At 43.5% G+C, this 21,112-nt stretch overlaps 1 protein-coding gene across 15 annotated transcripts in view; it reads left to right on the forward strand.

Moving 5' to 3' along the window:
• The window catches only part of LOC137350732 (leucine-rich repeat-containing protein 49), a 422,174-nt gene that overhangs the window by 156,025 nt on the left and 245,037 nt on the right, over nt 1-21,112 (forward strand). For all 15 annotated transcript variants that reach the window (XR_010969477.1, XM_068015697.1, XM_068015702.1 and 12 more), the window contains one exon: nt 13,383-13,530. Coding sequence is in view for 14 of the 15 variants with exons in the window: in XM_068015697.1 (XP_067871798.1) it covers nt 13,383-13,530 (148 nt within the window). In the remaining variant the exon portion in view is untranslated. The remainder of the gene's footprint in view (nt 1-13,382; nt 13,531-21,112) is intronic.

Here is a 21,112-nt window from a genome sequence, read left to right on the forward strand (position 1 = left end):
TAATAGAGACATATAAGATAATCAGAGGGTTGGATAGGGTGGATAGTGAGAGTCTTTTTCCTCGGATGGTGATGGCAAACACGAGGGGACATAGCTTTAAGTTGAGGGGTGATAGATATAGGACAGATGTCAGAGGTAGTTTCTTTACTCAGACAGTAGTAGGGGCGTGGAACGCCCTGCCTGCAACAGTAGTGGACTCGCCAACTTTAAGGGCATTTAAGTGGTCATTGGATAGACATATGGATGAAAATGGAATAGTGTAGGTCAGATGGTTTCACAGGTCGGCGCAACATCGAGGGCCGAAGGGCCTGTACTGCGCTGTAATGTTCTAATTCTAAGTCTAATTCTAAGTCTAATTCTATTCCGTGTATTCTGAAATATCCCCTTAAATGTCTGCCACTTCATCTCTATTAAACTATCCCTTAATCTGATTTGCCAGTTCACTTTAGCTAGCTCTGCTTTCATGCCCTCATAATTGCCCTTATTTAAGTTTAAAATACTAGTCTTGGACCCACTCTTCTCTCCTTCAAACTGAATGTAAAATTCAATCATCATATTACGGTCACTGCTACCTAATGGCGCCTTACCTATGAGGTCATTAATTAATCCTATCACGTTGCACAATACCAGGTCTAGTATAGCCTGCTCTCTGGTTGGCTCCAGAATGTATTGTTCCAAGAAATTATCCCAAAACTATTCTATGTACTCCTCATCTAGGCTACCTCTGCCCATCTGAATTTTCCAGTCTAGATGTAGGTTAAAATCCCCCATAATTAGTACTATACCTTTCTGACAAGCTGCCATTATTTCTTCCTTTCTACCCTGTCCTACAGTGTGGCTAATGTTAGGTGGCCTGTACACCACACCCACAAGTGACTTCTTGCCTTATGATTTCTCATCCCTACCCAAACTGCTTCTACATCCTCATCTCCTGAACTTAGGTCATCCCCCTCTGTTGTGCTAATACCATTAATTAACAGAGCTACCCCTCCACCTTTTCCTGTCCTTCCTAAATGTCATGTATCCTTCAATATTCAGGTGTCAATCTATGTCGACCTGCAGCCATGTCTCTGTAATGGCGATCAGATCATTCTAATTTCTATTTGCGTTCTCAGTTCATCTGTTTTGTTTCGAATGCTATGTGCATTCAGATACAGAGGCCGAGATGAGATCAGCCATGATCATATATATTGAATGGCGGAGCAGGCTTGAGGGGTTAATTGCCTATTCCTGCTCCTAGTTCTTTTGACCTTATACAGAGCCTTTAGTTTTGTCCTTTTATTATTTTTATAACCTCCGGCCTTATCTGTTGATTTACTCTTAGATTTGTACGCTCTGTCCCTTCCCGGAGTCTGTTTATCATTTCTCATATAAATATCTTTCTCACTTTGTCTCTACTCCTTGATTTACCATATCTTCCCAAATTTGATCCCTATTCAGTTTAAAACCCTCTCTACTTTTAGTTATGCGGCTTGCTAGAACACCAGTTGCAGCACGGTTCAGGTGTAGACCATCCCAACGGCAAAGCCCCATGAACCCAAACCCACTTCTGTCACACCAGTCTTTGAGACACGCATTAATTTCTCTAATATAATAGAAAAGCAAAATACTGCAGATGCTGGAAATTTGAAAAAAAAACAAGAAATGCTGGAAATCCTCAGCAGGTCTGGCAGCATCTGTGGAGAGAGAAGCAGAGTTAATGTTTCAGGTCAGTGACCCTTCATCAGAACTGGCAAAGGTTAGAAATGCAATAGGTTTTAAGCAAACAAAGCAGGTGTGGGAAAGAGATTAAAAAAAAGGGAAGGTGTTGATAGGACAGGGTCACAGAGAATAACTGACAAGGTGGTCATGGAGCAAAGGCAAATGGTCATAGAGTCATAGAGAGATACAGCACTGAAACAGGCCCTTCGGCCCACCAAGGTCCCGCATGGCAGACTGGTACAAAAGGTGAAGTCACACGGGATCAAAGGTGAGCTGGCAAGATGGATACAGAACTGGCTCAGTCATAGAAGACAGAGGGTAGCAGTGGAAGGGAGCTTTTCTGAATGGAGGGATGTGACTAGTGGTGTTCCGCAGGGATCAGTGCTGGGACCTTTGCTGTTTGTAGTATATATAAATGATTGAGGAAAATGTAGCTGGTCTGATTAGTAAGTTTGCAGACGACACAAAGGTTGGTGGAGTTGCGGATAGTGTTGAGGATTGTCAGAGGATACAGCAGGATATAGATCGGTTGGAGACTTGGGCGGAGAAATGGCAGATGGAGTTTAATCTGGACAAATGTGAGGTAATGCATTTTGGAAGGTGGGAGGTATACAGTAAATGGCAGAACCCTTAGGAGTATTGACAGGCAGAGAGATCTGGGCGTACAGGTCCACAGGTCACTGAAAGTGGCAACGCAGGTGGATAAGGTAGTCAAGAAGGCATACGGCATGCTTGCCTTCATCGGTCGGGGCATAGAGTACAAAAATTGGCAAGTCATGCTGCAGCTGTACAGACCTTTAGTTTGGCCACACTTAGAATATTGCGTGCAATTCTGGTCGCCACACTACCAGAAGGACGTGGAGGCTTTGGAGAGGGTACAGAAGAGGTTTACCAGGATGTTACCTGGTCTGGAGGGCATTAGCTATGAGGAGAGGTTGGATAAACTCGGATTGTTTTCACTGGAACAACGGAGGTGGAGGGGCGACACGATAGAGGTTTACAAAGTTATGAGCGGCATGGACAGAGTGGATAGTCAGAAGCTTTTTCCCAGGGTGGAAGAGTCAGTTACTAGGGGGCATAGGTTTAAGGTGCGAGGGGCAAAGTTTAGAGGGGATGTGCGAGGCAAGTTCTTTACACAGAGGGTGGTAAGTGCCTGGAACTTGCTGCCGGGGGAGGTGGTGGAAGCAAGTACGATAGCGACGTTTAAGAGGCATCTTGACAAATACATGAATAGGATGGGAATAGAGGGATACGGACCCCGGAAGTGCAGAAGGTGTTAGTTTAGGCAGGCATCAAGATCGGCGCAGGCTTGGAGGGCCGAATGGCCTGTTCCTGTGCTGTACTGTTCTTTGTTCTTTGAGTCTGTGCAGACCATCAACCACCCATTTTGTACTAATCCCACATTAATCCCATATTCCCTACCACATCCTCACCTTCCCTCAATTCTCCTCCCACCTCCCTGCACTCGGGGCAATTTATAACGGCCAATTTACCTATCAACCTGCAAGTCTTTGGCTGTGGGACGAAACCAGAGCACCCAGCGGAAACCCACAGTCACAGGGAGAACTTGCAAACTCCACAAAGGTAGTACCCAGAACTGAACCCGGGTCGCTGGAGCGGTGAGGCTGCAGTGCTCACCACTGTGCCACCCATGGTATGTTAATGGTGTGCTGAAAGACCAAGTGTTAGTGCAGAGGGGCTGTTAACGGACAGAAAAATGAACATCCCTTGCCCAAAGCACAAACTTGAAAAAAACGTGGGCAGGCACATGGTAAAAAAAAATTCTCTAATCTTATTTGCCCTATGTCAATTTGCACGTGGATCAGGTAATAATCCGGAGATTATTACCTTTGAGGTTCTGCTTCTTAATTTGGCGCCTAGTTCCTCATATTGACAGGCAGGACAAGGAAAGAGGTTCTGCATAATGTCATTGGTACCTACATGGACCACGATGACTGGATCCTTCCCCTCCCACTCTAAAGTTCCTCTCCAGCCTGAAACAGATGTCCCGAACCCTGGCACCGGGCAGGCAACACAGTCGTCTGGACTCTTGCTCTTTGCTGCAGAGAACAGTGTCAATCCCTGTAACTATACTGCATTCCTTTTTTCTCCCTCCACTGCAAAGACATCCTGTACCATGGTCAGGTTGCTCATCTACCCTGCAGCCCCCATTCTCATCCAAACGAGCTGTTTGACAATCGCAAAAGGCGGAGGCTCCTGCACTCTGGGTCCCCTTACCTGCCTGAGCTGCAGCCATACTCTCCTGTCCCTGGCCAAATCAGAAGATCCTATCCCAAGGGGTGTGACTGCCTCCTGGTACAAAATGTCCAGGTAACTTTCCCCCTCCCTGCTGTGTCGCAGTGTCTGCAGCTCAGACTCTAGTTCAGTGACTGAGCTGAAGCTCTTCGAGCCACAAATGTATTTGCCCTGGATCACACTGGCATACAGGAACTCCCACAAGCTGCAACTGTAACACATCACCTGTCCTGCCATCCTTAATATGTTTTAATTAACTATGTAATTTTTATATTCAATTATTTAATTCTTTTTAAAAATATTTTATTAAACTTACCACTAGTTCCTTTACTATTTTAAATGTTCGGATTAGAATGAACCTTAATCACTTACCAGATACTCAAACAGGTAGCTTCTTCCCAAACCAATCACCTACCTGCTTGCCTGTGATGTTTGATATGAATTAAATTGAATTAAATGCTTACCTGTATATTCACCCCAGTGGCACGGTTTCCCTGCTCACTTTTGATTGACATCACTCTGATGTCACTGATTTTTCCCTGCTCAGCTCCTGCTGTTCCCGCTATGAACATAAGAACTAGGAGCAGGAGTAAGCAATTCAGCCCTCGAGCCAGTTCCATCATTCAATACAATCATGGCTGATCTCATCTCGGTCTCAACTCCACTTTCCTGCCAGTTCTCCATAATCCTTCAACCCTTTAATAATTAAAAATCTGTCTATCTGCTCCTTAAATTTACTCAAAGTCCCGGCATCCACCGCACTCTGGGGTAGTAAATTACACAGGCTCACGACCCTTTGAGAGAAGTCATTTCTCCTCATCTGTTTTGAATCTGCTACCCTTTATCCTAAAACTATGACCCCTCGTTCTAGATTGCCCCACCAGAGGAAACATCCTCTGTACATCTTTGTCAATCCGCTTAATCATCTTATATACCTCAATTAGATCTCCTCTCATTCTTCTAAACTCCAGAGAGTAAAGGCTGAAACTGTTCAATTTCTCTTCATAAAAAAAGCCCCTCATTTCTGGAATCAATCTAGTGAACCTCCTCTGAACTGTCTCCAATGCAACTACATCCCTCCTCAAGTAAGGGGACCAAAACTATACGTAATACTCCAGGTGCGGTCTCACCAATGCCTTGTACAGTTGCAGCAACACTTCCCTACTTTTATATTCTATTCCTTTAGCAATAAGTGCCAAAATTCCATTTGCCTTCCTTATTACCTGCTGCACTTGCATACTTGTTTTCTGCGATTCATGCACGAGGACACCCAGATTCCTCTGTACAGAAACACTCTGAAGTTTTTCTCCATTTAGATAATAATTTGCCTATTCTTCCTACCAAAATGGATAACCTCACACTTATCCACATTAAACACCATCTGCCAAATTCTGTGCTGCTCTGTCTGCCTGGCTTGGTCTCCAACTCTGGGCTTTTGGTGCGCTTTTTAAACCTCTGCCCCCGCTGTGGTCCTCTGGCTCCATCTTCGGTCTTAAATTTAAGAATTTGCATATTGAATTGCTGCCCCAAGGGAAAGTACCAGAGGTGAAGCTATTTATTTGTACATGGTTTCAAACCAAACTAATGATAAAAGACTCCTTGTAATTTGTTAATTAGGGTTGTTGTAGCATGATACCATTGTACATGTGAGGACTCTCACATATACATGGGCTATCTTCAGTTTCTGTTAGCATATTAAAACCCATTAATGAAAATATCTTAAGGAAGACATTTTTTGTTGTGTAGAAGGATCACAGATTTCAGAACCATTTAAACTGGTCACATGGTGTCAGTCGAAGTATCTTGCCTCTGAGTCAGAGGGCAGTGTGTTCAAGTCCCACTATATAGAGACTTGAACACAAATTCAAGGCTGATAATATTACACTGATTTGACAGAGTGCTGACTTTTTCAGATAAGACGTTAAACTGAGGCTCTATCTGCCCTCTTAGATGGGTGTAAAAGATATGGTGGTACAACAACAACTTTCATTTATATAGTGTATTTATTTTATTGTAGTAAAATGATCCCAGGTGCTTCACATGAATATTGAATACAGCTTGATATTGAGCCACATAAGTAGACATGAGAGATAAGTAAAAGCTTGGCCAAAAAAAGAAAAGTTTTAAGGAGCTTAATGAAGGAAGGAGAGATAGAGAGGTTTAGGGAAGAAATTCCAGAGCTTGCACCTCAGATGAAAGCATGGCCACCAGTGGGGTGATTAAAATTGAGGATGGACAAGAGGCCAGGATTGGAAGAGTGCAGAGATTTGAGGGTTGTGGAGTTGGAGGAGGTTCCAGAAATAGGGAAGGGCAAGGCCATGGAGGGATTTGAAAACAAGGATAAGAATTTTAAAATCAAGGTGTTGCTGGACTGGAAGCCAGTTTCCCAGGCAGGAAAGTCTGATATTCAAGGGTACTGCGAGGGACTGGAGGAGGGAGGGAGAGATCAGAGTGGGAGGGGAACACTGATTGCAGCAGGGAGAGATCCATGGGTGGGCAATAAAACATGTTATTCGGATAGGGAGACATTCAAAAAAAGTCTTCTGAAAATCCATATATATTACATCTGTTGCATTCCCTTTTATCTGTTCTGTCACTTTGTTGGCTTATTTTTCTCCCTTCATCTCTTGCAGGTGCTGACTCACTTAGGAACAGAATGGAGGCCATTCAGCCCCCAAGCCTGTTCTGCCAGTTAGCTCTTGGATAAAATCAGTGTTAAAACAGGCAGATGGCCAGTCACCAAAATGAGGAAGCCGATGACAGTCTCTGATCCACAGCTGTTTTATTGGCAATCCATAGTGCAGTCCAACTATCAGTTCCTACTTTCCTTCTGAACTAACTGTCCAGAGGCAACAACCCAGCCCTAATGCGCATCACCTGCTCTTTATTAACACTGAAATGAGTCCTGTTTAATTAAAGGGACAAGCACTTTCAATATTGTCAGATTCCCTTTAAGAAAAAGGATATGTACAGATAAGTATATATAAAACATTAGATTCCTAAATGTTACATAGAGAGATATCCTCCTTCTAGAACCAGTCAACAAGTTTTCAGGAGAGGCATTCCTCTTAGTGAATGAGTCTGATAGTTGATGTCTAGAATTTACCCATCTTAGCTTAGAGATTTCTTTCCTTTCCAACATTTGCTTTAAACTGGCTATCCTCAGCCTTGTTTCATTTACGCTTTTTGTTGAATGCATATTATCCCAGAGATCAATTATCTATGTAAAATTCAATTTGTATTATCTTTTCAGTCTGTTTTATACAATTGTTTAATTGTCCACCACCATTCACAGCTGAGCTCTGTCGATTGCAAGCTGCTTAGAGTTTGGCATGCAAGTAGTCCTGTGTTGTAACTTCAGGAGATTGACACCTCAATGAGGTATGCCTGGTGCTGCTCCTGGCATGCCCTCCTGCACTCTTCATTGAACCAGGGTTGGTCTCCTGGCTTGATGGTAATGGTAGAAGGGGGGAGGGGATATGCTCGGCCATGAGGTTACAGATTGTGGTTGAGTACAATTCTGCTGCTGCTGAGGGCCCACAGCACCTCATGGATGCCCAGTTTTGCATTGCTAGATCTGTTTGAAATCTATCCCATTTAGCACTGTGATAATGCCACACAACACGATGGACAGTATCCTCAATGTGAAGGCGGGACTTCGTTTCCACAAGGACTGTGCGGTGGTCACTCCTACCAATAGTAATTAACAGAAGCATCTGCAGCAGGCAGATTGGTGAGGACAAGGTCAAGTAGGTTTTTCCCTGGTGTTGGTTCCCCCACCACCTGCCGCAGACCCAATCTAGCAGCTCAGTCAGTAGTGGTGCTACCGAGCCACTCTTGGTGATGGACATTGAAGTCCCCCACCCAGAGTACATTTTGTGCCCTTGCCACCTTCAGTGCTTCCTCCAAGTTCAACATGGAGGAGTACTGACTCAGCTGAGGGAGGGTGGTAGGTGGTAATCAGTAGGAGGTTACCTTGCCCATGTTTGACCTGGTGCCATGAGACTTCATGGGTCCGCAGTTGATGTTGAGGACTCCCAGGGCAACTCTCTCCCGACTGTAGACCACTGTCCCGCCACCTCTGCTGGGTCCATCTTGCCGGTAGGACAGGACATACCCAGGGATAGTGATTGCAGTTTCTGGGACATTGTCGTTAAGGCATGATTCCGTGAGTCTGACCATGTCAGGCTGTTGCTTGACTAGTCTGTGGGACAGTTCTCCCAACTTTGGCACAAGCCTCCAGATGTTAGTAAGGAGGACTTTGCAGGGTCGACAGGGCTGGGTTTGCCATTGTCGTTTCTGGTGCCTAGGTCGATGCCAGGTGGTCCGTCCGGTTTCATTCCTTTTTATTGACTTTGTAGTGGTTAGGTACAACTGAGTGGCTTGCTAGGCCATTTCAGAGGGCATGTAAGAGTTAACCACACTGCTGTGGGTCTGGAGTCATATAGAACATAGAACAGTACAGCACAGTACAGGCCCTTCGGCTCACGATGTTGTGCCGACCCTTTAACCTTCTCCAAGATCAAACTACCTACATACCCTTCATTCTGCTATCATCCATATACCTATCCAAGAGTTGCTTAAATGTCCCTATTGTATCTGCTTCTACCACCACCGCTGGCAGCGCATTCCACGCACCCACCACTCTCTGTGTAAAGAACCTACCTCTGACATCTCCCCGAAACCTTCCTCCAATCACCTTAAAATTATGCCACCTGGTGATAGCCCTTTCCGCCCTGGGAAAAAGTCTCTGGTTATCCACTCTATCTATGCCTCTCATCATCTTGTACACCTCTATCAAGTCACCTCTCATCCTTCTTCGCTCCAATGAGAAAAGCCCTAGCTCCCTCAACCTTTCTTCATAAGATATGTCCTCCAGTCCAGGCAGCATCCTAGTAAATCTCCTCTGCACCCTCTCTAAAACTTCCACATCCTTCCTATAATGAGGCGACCAGAACTGAACACAATACTCCAAGTGTGGTCGAACCAGGGCCTGAAAGAGCTGCAGCATAACCTCGCGGCTCTTAAACTCAATCCCCCTGTTAATGAAAGCCAACACCCCATACGCCTTCTTAACAACCCTATCAACTTGGGTGGCAACTTTGAGGGATCTATGGACATGGACCCCAAGATCCCTCTGTTCCTCCACACTGCCAAGAATCCTGTCTTTAAGCATGTATTCTGCATTCAAATTCGACCTTCCAAAATGAATCACTTCACGCTTTTCCAGGTTGAACTCCATCTGCCACTTCTCAGCCCAGCTCTGCATTCTGTCAATGTACCGTTGCAACCTACAACAGCCCTCCACACTATCCACAACTCCAGCAACCTTTGTGTCATCGGCAAACTTACTAACCCAGCCTCCCACTTCCTCATCCAAGTCATTTATAAAAATCACAAAGAGCAAAGGTCCTAGAACAGATCCCTGCGGAACACCACTGGTCACCGAGCTCCAGGCTGAATACTTTCCATCTACTACCACCCTCTGTCTTCTATGGGCCAGCCAATTCTGTATCCAGACAGCCAAATTTCCCTGTATCCCATGCCTCCTCACTTTCTGAATGAGCCTACCATGGGGAACCTTATCAAACGCCTTGCTAAAATCCATATACACCACATCCACTGCTCTTCCTTCATCAATGTGTTTTGTCACATCTTCAAAGAATTCAATAAGGCTTGTGAGGCACGACCTGCCCCTCACAAAGCTATGCTGACTATCTCTAATCAAGCTATGCTTTTCCAAATAATCATAAATCCTGTCTCTCAGAATCCTTTCCAATAATTTGCCCACTACCGACGTAATACAAAATAAAGGCCCAGCCTCCACAAGAAGCCAAGTTTGCAGTCCAATAATGTTTTAGAAATAGTTTGTGTGTCACTTCAAAATAGTCTGGAGAAAATGTCATTAAATGGAGAGTTTTAAGCACGCTCCCCTCTGATCCATCGTAGACTGACTGGTCTGTAATTCCCAGGGTTATCCCTATTCCCTTTCTTGAATATGTAGGCCAGACCAGGTAAGGACAGCAGATTTCCTTGCCTAAAAGGACATTAGTGAACCAGATGGGTTTTTGCAACAATTGACAGTGGTTTTATGGCTATTAGGCTAGCTTTTAATTCCGGATTAATTAGATTCAAATTTCACCTTCTGCTGATGAAATGGCACATTCCTGCCATTTCACACAGGAGGAGCACTCTTTACATCACCAAACCTAAAGCAAGTAGTGCTTTCATATTCTCTAATTTTACTTCTATCTGCCTTGCCAAGAATTCCAAGTAACAGTTCAGCCAATCAACTCCACACATGAGAGGTATAGACAGGGTGGATAGCAAGAGGCTTTTTCCCAGAGTGGGGGATTCAATTACTAGAGGACACGAGTTCAAAGTGAAAGGGGAAAAGTTTAGGGGGGATATGCGTGGAAAGTTCTTTACGCAGAGGGTGGTGGGTGCCTGGAATGCGTTGCCAGCGGAGGTGGTAGATGCGGGCACGATGGCGTCTTTTAAGATGTATCTAGACAGATACATGAATGGGCAGGAAGAAAAGAGATACAGACCCTTAGAAAATAGGCGACATGTTTAGATAGAGGATCTGGATCGGCGCAGGCTTGGAGGGCCGAAGGGCCTGTTCCTGTACTGTAATTTTCTTTGTTCACACACTGAGGGACAGCCACTGTCTAATAATCACATAATTGAATTAAATCAGCAATCAAAATGCTCATGGCCCGACTCAAGTTTGTCAGCAATATATCGTCATGTCATTCATCATCATCATATTCATCAACATGAGTCACTTCAAATACTGGCTCTAGGACAATTCCTTGCATAGTGATAGTTAGACTCACACCAAAAACTCTTATTAACCACTCCCCACACATCTCTGGGATTCATTCACCTTTGGCTATCATCCCAACCTTGCCTTCTGTTTTCATCCATAGAAATATAAAAATTGCGAGCTACTTCAAAAGTGGTTTTAGTAACACTGTCTGTACAAGCACCCACGATGAGGCCCCCATTGATTGAGAGCCAGTAATCATGAAGTTCTCCCTGTGTCTGTGTGGGTTTCCTCTGGGTGCTCCAGTTTCCTCCCACATGCCAAAAGACTTGCAGGTTGATAGGTTAATTGGCCATTATAAATTGCCCCTAGTATAGGTAGGTGGTAGGGAAATATAGGGACAGGTGGGGATTTGGTAGGAATATGGAATTAGTGTAGGATTAGTATAAATGGGTGGTTGATGGTCGGCACAGACTTGGTGGGCCAAAGGGCCTGTTTCAGTGCTGTATCTCTAACTAACTAACTTTCTCTATCACTGCAGAAGTTCCAATTTGTGACAAAGGTAGCTGGAAACTATTGTTTTCCCAAAAAATTTCTTTTGGGGTGCAGTCATTTACTCAAAAAGAGAATCTGTATCATGGAATTGAACTCCTGTCAAAACCAAAAGTCCATCTATGAGAGATCTGTGCACAATCTAAATTTGAATGCAAGCACAGACTCAGGAATTTCTAGACTGATTTTTTTTTTTGAAGTCTTATATAACCTATCAAATTCCATGACATATTCTTCCATGGACTGATTGTCCATCTTCTTAAATCTATCAAAATTGACTATGCCTCATAGGCTTCCAAAAAAATCATCTTTTGTAAATCTTGTCCATAAATTGTGTTAGAATTGGCAATCCCTCTTCAGTATCCAAGTCAATAATGTTCAGTTCTGAAAATACTTTATTTCAAATCTTGCTTTTTCCTGGTAAAGACAAAGCCAAGGCCATACCCTGCTTCTTCTTGGTTAGGAAAGTGACCCAAGTCCACATTTCCATCTCATTCTTCCATTGTTCATATGGTTTCAATTCCAAAAAAAAAGTGGGTAATCATAGCTCAAGAGCCTACAGCATGATTCAGCCATTTCATCCCAAAAGCCACCAGGAGCCTTGCTTTGGTTAGAGAAAGAAACTATGCTTTTTCTTTATATTCCCACCTGAAGAGATCAAAGTTAATCCTCTGCTACCATGTTAAAACAGGCAGATATCCAGTCACCAAAATGAGGAAGCCGATGACAGTCTCTGATCCACAACTGTTTTATTGGCAATTCATAGTTTAGGCCAAACAGCAGTTCCCACTCTTCCCTTCTGGACTAACACTCTGTTTAGAGGCAACTCCCCAACTGGCCGAAAACCCAGTCCTTAAATACAAAACCATAATGAGCATCACCTGCTCTCTCTTAACACTGAAATGAGTCCTGTTTAATTAAAGGGACAAGCATTTTCAATATTGCCAATCTGTACCTCAACTCCATATATCTGCCTGTGTTCCATATTCCTTGACACCTATCGGCTTCAGTCTTGAAAATTCCAGTTAAGCCCAAGCTTCTGCATCCTGTTGGAGGAGCAAGTTCCAAATTTCCACTACCCTTTATGTAGAAAAAGTTTTTCCTGATTTCAATCCTCAATGGCTTAACAATATTAAGATTGTTTTGAAATTCACCATCAGAGAAAATAGTTTCTCTGTACTTTCGTCAATACCTTATCATTTTAAACATCTAAATTCAGTCACAATGGCTACTACAGCAGGTCAGAGGCTGGGTGTTCTGTGGCAAGTGGCTCAGCTCCTGACTCCCCAAAGTCTCTCCACTTTCTGCCAGGCACAAGTCAAGAGTGTGATGGTATACTCTCCACCTACCTGGATGAGTGCACCTGTATGCAGCTCCAACAATACTCAAGAAGCTCAACATTATCCAGGATAAAGCAGCCAGCTTAATTGTCACCCCATCCACCACCATAAACATGTGCTTTCTCCTCCACTATGGTTACAGTGTGTAATATCTACAGGGTGCATTGCACCCTCCTGATTTGGAAATATATCGGCTGTTTCTTCATTGTTGCTGGGTTAAAATTTTTATTATTATTTAAATATTGATATTTCATAGAAAATTCCTTGCTTGTTTAGGACAGCAATGCTCTTACAAGTTCCAGAAACAGAGTGGAAAATAACTACAAATGTCCTTATGAGTGAGAGAGAGATCTGTGCTTCAACAAGGTGTTGGATTGGTGCTTGCTTGCTCTGCAGGAGCATGACTCTAATTTGGAAGCCAGACTATAGGTTGTGTGAAGTGGAGTGATTAGTTTAAACCTTTATTATCACCTTATGTACATTGTCACAATGGACCAGTAGTCCTATTGAATTAGTGCAATGTAACAGAGGAAATGACCATAAAAAACTGTGGTGGCTGCCAGTTGCATTCAGGTATTTATCAATGGTAGAGAAATTCAACTCCTTCTTGATAGTCCAAGTTACTGATGGTGTTTGTTTCTAATCTTCAGAGACAATTGTAAGTAATAATGCATTTCCTATTTCATATAAATTCATTACTCCTATCATTGGCGTAAACCTCACCTGAAATGTGATGGTCTTAATTGATTTTTTTTTAAATGCAGATTTGAGGACATTGCTTGTCTGTCAGATTCTTTATCACTCTCAGAGGTCACACTGGATGGCAATCCCATAGCTCAGGAGTCATGGTACAAGTATACGATTCTCCGACACATGCTGCAGCTCCGACAGCTGGATATGAAGAAAATCACAGTGAGTCACATATTCTGACTATGTCATTTGGGCTTTGTGCTAGTGCTATGACCGAGGTGGGAGGAGTGCACTGTTTATTCTAGTCCCACTTCTCCACAGGATACAACATATGTTACCGATACGGCCAATCATATACTCTATTTTTCCCCAGAATAAACACACCAACCAGGTTTCTTTAATAAACAACAAAAGTATCAGTTTATTATAGACCAAGTCTTAACCAATAATGGAGTAAAACATACACACAAAAATTGAAATATTAAAGCCCCTTATTTATTCTAGCCCCTCACACACATACATACACAGCAGTTAACCGGGAAAAATAGGGATTTTTGTTTACAGCTGTTAGAAAGAAATAGAAGGAATAAAGAAAAACTATTTAGGCTGAAAGGAAGGTATAGGAGGATGTCCTTTGTTTTGGTTAGGCATCCTAAATGCATGTCGACGGCTGTCAGTGGGATCTTCCTAGAACAGTTCTCTCCGGGCAATGTTATTGATCAGTTTGGATAGGCTTTCCTAGCGATGCAGCTACAGAGGCTCCAAATTGGTCTTCTAGCAGGAATGCAGCAACAAAGGTTTCAGTTCCCACACATTTGATGCAAAGATTCCTTCAAACTTGCAGGGTTTCTTCAAATACAGGAGGAAATAGGCAACTGCCACACCGTATGCAGGGTTTTTTCCAAGAGAGAGAGAACTGAGCTGTTTTTTTCTGGCAGGAAAAATCAGCTGGCTTTTTTAACAGTTCATATTGAAACTGAAAGCATTCCAGAAGTCAAGTCCCCTGACGTCCATAAATCTTGGCCTGGCACTCCTTTGTAAACATCTCCCCAAGTCAAAAACAACCCCTGCTGGGTTATTTGAAAACATGTGTCGTCCAGTAACTGTTTACAGTTCAAACTCAGTCCAAACCTTCTGGTGACCTTTTTTTAAAGAAACACCCAAAGTTTCAGCATCTATGGAATCTTTTTCAGTTTTAAAACACAAATTCTCAAAATTTAACAAAAGTTGGAAACACTCGTAACACTAGTGTCCATCAATTTAATTGCTTCAGCTATAGTGCTTTAGCAATTGAATATTCTGTTTCTCTAACACAACCATTAATTTCTTTATGACTATAATTTTGGGACTTTGGGAATTACCTGTTTGACTGAGCAATTGAAAGCTGATTGAAAAGAACATAAGATATAAGAACATAAGAAATAGGAGCAGGAGTTGGCTCTTTGGCCCCTCGAGCCTGCTCCACCATTCAATAATAAGATCATGGCTGATCTGATTGTGGCCTTAACTCCACTTTCCTGCCTGCCTCGTATAACCTTTTACTCCCTTCTAGATGAAAAATCTGTATTCAATGACCCAGCCTCCACTGTTCTCTGGGAAAGAGATTTCCAAAAATTCCCAACCCTCTGAGAGAAGAAATTCCTCCTCGTCTCCATCTTAAATAGAGACCCCTTATTTTGAAACTGTGCCCCCTAGTTCTAGATTCCCTCACGAGGGGAAACATCCTCTTGGCATCTGCACTGTCAAGCCCCCTCAGAATCTTATATGTTTCAATAAGACCACCTCTGATTGTTCTAAACCTTACTGAGTATAGGCCCAACCTGCTCAACATTTCCTCATAAGACAACCCCTTCATCCTAGGAATCAACCTAATGAACCTTCTCTCACTGTCTCCAGTGCAAGTATGAAAAGGAAATTGCAGCATAGCTGTAGCATTGATGCAGCTGTATCAATATATTCTACTCAGACTAGGAGTTTGTGCTGAATTTGATGTGAAACTCAGTACAGAATAACAGGTTAGCAATTTCATTTGGCTGCTCCATCTCTAGTGAGCTCAGTAGCCTTAAACTGGAGCTGGCACAGTGCTCCATAAACCAATGAGCATCGTGGCTCGCAGTGTGAGTCATCCCTACTAACTTAGTGATGGGAGTCCAACCTACCCCCAACCACTAATTGACTGTGAAGCATACCCTCATGAGGAAATGGAAATGTATACAGCCTAATGTGCCACACTCAGTTCCTTCAGTGTGTGCGTATTCATGTGCGTACAATATTTTGGGCGCATGCTGCCACATGTAAAGATGTGCTCCTATTTTAAGATGAAACTGGACCATCAGTGGATAGGTGAGCATATCTGCCAGTGTCATGAGCTGGCCTTGTTTAACCTTTCACTGATTTAATCAAGGACAGTTTGCATGGATTTTTAGAGAATGTTGTGACTGTCCTTGATTTGTTGGGGAAGTAACAAGGAGGGTCGATGAGGCTAACACGTTTGATGTAGTCTACATGGATTTTAGCAAGGCTTTTGACACCTATGTGGCAGACAGGTCATAAAAGTAAAAGCTCATGGGATCATAGGGAAATTGGATCCAAAATTAGGTAAGTGGCAGAAAGCAGAGGGGAACGATTCTATGTTTTTGTAACTTGAAGGCAGTTTGCAGTGAGGTTCCGCAGGGCTCATATTACAGCCCTTGCTTTTTGTGGTATTTAACAATGATTTAGACCTAAATGTAGGGCATTTTTGAAAATCAAAAAGTTAGCATGCAGGTGTAATTAAGTAGGCAAATGGAATTTTATTGCTAGGGAGTTGGAGTTTAAAAATAGGGAAGTCTTGTTACAACTGTACAGGGTGTTGGTGAGGCCGCACCTGGAGTACTGTGTACAGTTTTGGTCCCGTATTAAAGAAAGGATGTACTGGCACTGGAGACAGTTCAAAAGAGATTCACTACACTGATTCCTGGGATGCAGGGGTTGACTTATCAAGAATGGCTAAACAGGTTAGGCCTTATTCATTAGAGTTTAGAAGAATGAAGAGTGATCTTATTGAAATGTGCAAGATTCTGAGGGGGCTTGACAGGGTAGATGTTGAGAAGATGTTTCCACTTGTGGGGGAATCTCGAACTAGGGGACATAGTTACAGAATAAGGGGACACTCATTTAAAACTGAGATGCAAAGGAATTTCTTCTCTCAGAGGGTAGTGAATGTCTGGAATTCTCTACCCCAGAGTTGCGGAGGCTAGGTCACTGAAAATATTTAATGAGGAAGTAGATAGATCTTTGAAATATCGGGGAGTTGAGGGCTAAAAGGAACTGGCATGAAAGAGGAGTTGAAGTCTGGGGCAGATCAGCCATAATCTTACTGAATGGCGGGGCAGGCTTGAGGGGCCGAATAGCCTACTCCTGCTCCTATTTCGTATGTCCTTATGATTAAAAAGTTTGCAAATGATACAAAAATTGCCTTGTGGTTGATAGTGAGGAAGAAAGCTGTAGACTGCAGGAAGATATCAATTGACTGGTCAGGTAGGCAGAAATATGGCAAATGGAATTCAATCCGGAGAAGTGCGAGGTGCATTTGGGGAGGGGAAACAAGGCAAGGGAATGCACAATAAATGGTATGATACTTAGAAGTCTACAGGGTCAGAGGGACCTTGGTGTACATGTCCATAGATTCATGAAGGTAGCAGGTAGAGAAGGGTGGTTAAGAAGACACATCAAATACTTTCCTTTATTAGCTGTGGCATAGAATATAAGAGCAAGGAGGTTGCCTGGATTGGTGCAGCTCCAACACCACTCAAGAAGCTCGACACCATTCAGGACTAAGCTGTCCACTTGATTGGCACCCCATGTACCACTTTAAACTTTCACTCCCTCCACCACCGGCACACAGTAACAGCAGTATGTACCATCTACAAGATGCACTGCAGCAATGCACCAAGACTGCTTCGACAGCATCTTCCAAACCCTGTCCTCTACTACCTAGAAGGACAGGGGCAGCAGGCGCATGTGAACACCGCCCACCTGCAAGTTCCCACCAAGTCACACACCATCCTCACTTGGAACGACATTACTGTTCCTTCATTGTCGCTGAGTCAAAATCCTGGAACTCGCTCCCTAACAGCACTGTGGATGTACATGCACCACATGGACTGCAGCGGCACCGCAAGGAGGAGGCTGAGGGGAGATTTAATTGAGGTATATAAAATTATGCGGGGCCTAGATGGAGTGGATAGGAAGGACCTATACCCCTTAGCAGAGAGGTCAATAACCAGGAGGCATAGATTTAAAATAATTGCTCGAGGATTAGAGGGAAGTTGAGGAGAAATCTTTTCACCTGGAGGGTGGTGGGGGTCTGGAATCTTCTTTCTTCTTTGGCCTGCTTATCTCGAGAGACAATGGATAAGCGCCTGGAGGTGGTCAGTGGTTTGTGAAGCAGCGCCTGGAGTGGCTATAAAGGCCAATTCTAGAGTGACAGGCTCTTCCACAGGTGCTGCAGAGAAATTTGGTTGTCGGGGCTGTTACACAGTTGGCTCTCCCCTTGCGCCTCTGTCTTTTTTCCTGCCAACTACTAAGTCTCTTCGACTCGCCACACTTTAGCCCCGTCTTTATGGCTGCCCGCCAGCTCTGGCGAACACTGGCAACTGACTCCCACGACTTGTGATCAAAATTATGCAGGGCCTAGATGGAGTGGATAGGAAGGACCTATTCCCCTTAGCAGAGAGGTCAATAACCAGGAGGCATAGATTTAAAGTAATTGCTAGAGGATTAGAGGGAAGTTGAGGAGAAATCTTTTCACCTGGAGGGTGGTGGGGGTCTGGAATACTCTGCCTGAAAGGCTGGTAGAGGCAGAAACCATCATGGCATATAAAAGGACTTGGATGTGTACTTCTGCTATAACCTACAGTGATATGAATGAAGAGCTGGAAAGTGGTTTTGGCTGAGTAACTTTTATTGGCCAGCACAGACACAATGGTCTGAATGGCTTCCTCCTGTTCTGTAAATTTTCTATGTTTCTAAGTGACATTAGAGCACAGAAAGAACACTTGTAATTAATGGAATAAATTGTGTATTTCTTTCTCCACCGCTTTCTGTTTAATAATGTACAATGATAATATATAATGATATATAACAGCACTGTTGGTGTACCTGCACCCCAAGGACTGCAGTGGTTCAAGAAGACAGCTCACCACCACCTTCTCAAGGGCAATTAGAGATGGGCAATAAATGCTGGCCTGGCCAGCAATGCCCACATCCCACGAACGAATAAAAAAAAAACTGCCCAGGTGTATGATAGATTTGGGTCAACCATTCTGCTAATGTTTGAAATAAAAGAGAACTTTTTGTTTTACATTTTTCATATCTTCCCAAAGCACTTGACAGCAAATACATTATTTTCTAACTGAGGCCACTGTTGCTATGTTGAAAAGTGGGACAGCAGATTTATGCAAAGCCAGGTGCTAAAAGCCTGACCAGTTAAATTGGTTTTGTGATGGTGGTGAGGGATACATTTTAGATTAGATTAGAGATACAGCACTGAAACAGGCCCTTCGGCCCACCGAGTCTGTGCCGAACATCAACCACCCATTTATACTAATCCTACACTAATCCCGTATTCCTACCAAACATCCCCACCTGTCCCTATATTTCCCTACCACCTACCTATACTAGTGACAATTTATAATGGCCAATTTACCTATCAACCTGCAAGTCTTTTGGCTTGTGGGAGGAAACCGGAGCACCCGGAGAAAACCCACGCAGACACAGGGAGAACTTGCAAACTCCACACAGGCAGTACCCGGAATCGAACCCGGGTCGCTGGAGCTGTGAGGCTGCGGTGCTAACCACTGCGCCACTGTGCCGCCCTGATTTTGGCCAGGACATCGAGAGAACTCTCCTGTCCTCGTTCAAATATGGTATGCTTTAATGCCAACACAATAAGCAGACAATACTTCGCTTCAATATTTCATTCTAAAGACAACATATTTACAGTGCAACACTCCCCCAGTACTGCACTGAGGTGTCAGACTGGATTCTGTGCACAAGTCATCGGCTGGGTCTTGAACTGATGACCTTCTGACAGGTGAGAGTGTTACCAAGTGGATATTTGGCTTAATAGTGACACTTCAGAAGCCAGGCCATGATCACGGGCAATCTAGTCATTGTATTTCCTAATTCTTATTCTAATGTAAAAAAATACAGGCATGAAAAGTAGACCTCCATCACTTCAGAAATTGTGAATTATACTTTTTTTTTTAAAAAAAGAGACTCTTTTTCTCTGTTTAGAATTTTACCTGTTTGCTTGTGTGGCTCTACCATCAGGTATCTCACATTGATGTTTGAAGGTCTTACGAGGAAAGGCTGAGGGACTTGAGGTTGTTTTTGTTGGAGAGAAGGAGGAGGAGAGGTGACTTAATAGAGACATATAAGATAATCAGAGGGTTAGATAGGGTGGATAGTGAGAGTCTTTTTCCTTGGATGGTGATGGCAAACACGAGGGGACATAGCTTTAAGTTGAAGGGTGATAGATATAGGACAGATGTCAGAGGTAGTTTCTTTACTCAGAGAGTAGTAGGGGCATGGAACGCCCTGCCTGCAGCAGTAGTAGACTCGCCAACTTTAAGGGCATTTAAGTGGTCATTGGATAGACATATGGATGAAAATGGAATAGTGTAGGTCAGATGGTTTCACAGGTCGGTGCAACATCGAGGGCCGAAGGGCCTGTACTGCGCTGTAATGTTCCAATTCTAATGATGTGTTTGCTAATCAAAAGGGAAATTCTAATCTCTGCTTCCCAAGTTTAGCTTCATCAGTTCTGAGCAAAACTATGGGAATGTTGACCTACAGCCATTCATCTGCCCCTTTAACAATCAATCACTGACCACTGGAGTGGCCTTTATAGCCACTCCAGGCGCTGCTTCACAAACCACTGACCACCTCCAGGCGCGTATCCATTGTCTCTCGAGATAAGGAGGCCCAAAAGAAAAGAAAAAAAAAAGAGAACTGTTTTCACCATGCTTGACAGCTGGTTTCCTTTTGTCATTCTCAATCTCTTTAGTCATGAAGAAAATTAAGAACTGTGCCTACCTATGTTTATATGTTCATAAACCCTTGCCATTTGACTTGGACAGAACTATTAAATTACTATGTTGGAACATGGGAAGATAGGAGTAGGATTAGCCATTCAGCCCATCGAACCTGCCCTGCCATTCAGTACGATCATGGCTGATCATCCACTTCAATGTCTTTTTCCCACACTATTCTCATATCCACTTATGTCCTGGGTATTTAGAAACCTGTCAATCTCTGCTTTAAACATACTCAATAATTGAGCTTCCACAGCCCTCTGGGGTAGAGAATTCCAAAGATTCACAACTCTCTGACTGAAGAAATTTCTCCTCATCTCTGTCCTAAGTGGCTTCCCCCTTATTTTGAAATTGTGTCCCCTGGTTCTAGACTCCCCAACCAGGGGAAACATCTTACTTGCATTTACCCTGTCTATCCCTTTAAGTATTTTGTGGGTTTTAATGAGATCACCTCTCGTTCTTCGAAACGCTTGAGAATACAGGCCCCGTTTCCCCAATCTCTCTTCATAGGACAGTCCCGCCATCCTGGGAACAAGTCTGGTGAACCATCGTTGTACTCCCTCTATGGCAATAATGTCCTTCTTAAGGTAAAGGGACCAAAACTGCCCACAGTACTCCAGGTGCAGTCTAATCAAGGTTCTATACAATTGAAACAAGACTTCACTACTCCTGTACTCAGATCCTTTTGGGATAAAGGCTAACATACCAATAGCCTTCTTAATTGC

The sequence above is a fragment of the Heterodontus francisci genome, chromosome 35 (genome assembly GCF_036365525.1).
Source record: "Heterodontus francisci isolate sHetFra1 chromosome 35, sHetFra1.hap1, whole genome shotgun sequence".
NCBI classification, from domain to species: domain Eukaryota; kingdom Metazoa; phylum Chordata; class Chondrichthyes; order Heterodontiformes; family Heterodontidae; genus Heterodontus; species Heterodontus francisci.